The sequence below is a fragment of the Buceros rhinoceros genome, unplaced genomic scaffold (genome assembly GCF_000710305.1).
Source record: "Buceros rhinoceros silvestris isolate BGI_N320 unplaced genomic scaffold, ASM71030v1 scaffold27998, whole genome shotgun sequence".
In the NCBI taxonomy this organism is placed as follows: Eukaryota; Metazoa; Chordata; class Aves; order Bucerotiformes; family Bucerotidae; genus Buceros; species Buceros rhinoceros.
Genome location: NW_010427842.1, coordinates 579 through 1120, shown reverse-complemented (window position 1 = coordinate 1120; position 542 = coordinate 579). Strand labels below are relative to the sequence as shown.

General features: G+C 67.3%; 1 protein-coding gene across 1 annotated transcript in view; it reads left to right on the top strand.

Moving 5' to 3' along the window:
• LOC104498666 (peptidyl-prolyl cis-trans isomerase FKBP10-like) overlaps positions 1 to 542 on the top strand; it is a gene marked incomplete at both ends in the record, with an annotated part of 2256 nt that overhangs the window by 1153 nt on the left and 561 nt on the right. The window contains one exon of the mRNA XM_010142074.1: positions 274 to 419. Coding sequence (XP_010140376.1) covers positions 274 to 419 — 146 coding nt within the window. The remainder of the gene's footprint in view (positions 1 to 273; positions 420 to 542) is intronic.

The window sequence follows — 542 nt, the reverse complement described above, 5'->3', positions numbered from 1 at the left end:
AAGCGGCTGAGTGGGGAGATCCCCAGTTGTCTCCTCCTGCCCCGCACTCATCAGCTGCCTGCGAGGAGAGGCTGGAGAGCCGAGGCGGAGGTGGAGCAGAGGCTGGTACTGGGGGTGGTAACGGCTGCGTGCTGCAGCCTGAGGAGCGGGGCTTGGCTCCTGGGGGAGCAGAGCAGGCGCTGGGAGAAGGGCTGTGGGTTGGGGTGCGAGGGGAGGGGGACTGACGGACCAGGCTGTCCTGCACGACGGTGCCGGGGGTTTCTCTTGCTGCAGCTACTCCCGCAATCACACCTACGACACCTACATCGGGAAGGGCTACATCATCCCTGGCATGGACCAGTGCCTGCAAGGGGTCTGCGCGGGAGAGAGGCGGCGGGTGGTCATCCCCCCACACCTGGCCTACGGGGAGAATGGAGCAGGTAAAGGGCAGCCCTGTGGGGTCCAGCACGCCCCGGGCTGCGGCGTCACCAGCACAGTGCGGGTCTGGCACAGGCATCACGGGCAGGGGAATGGCTGGCACCGACACACGCAGAGGCAGGGCT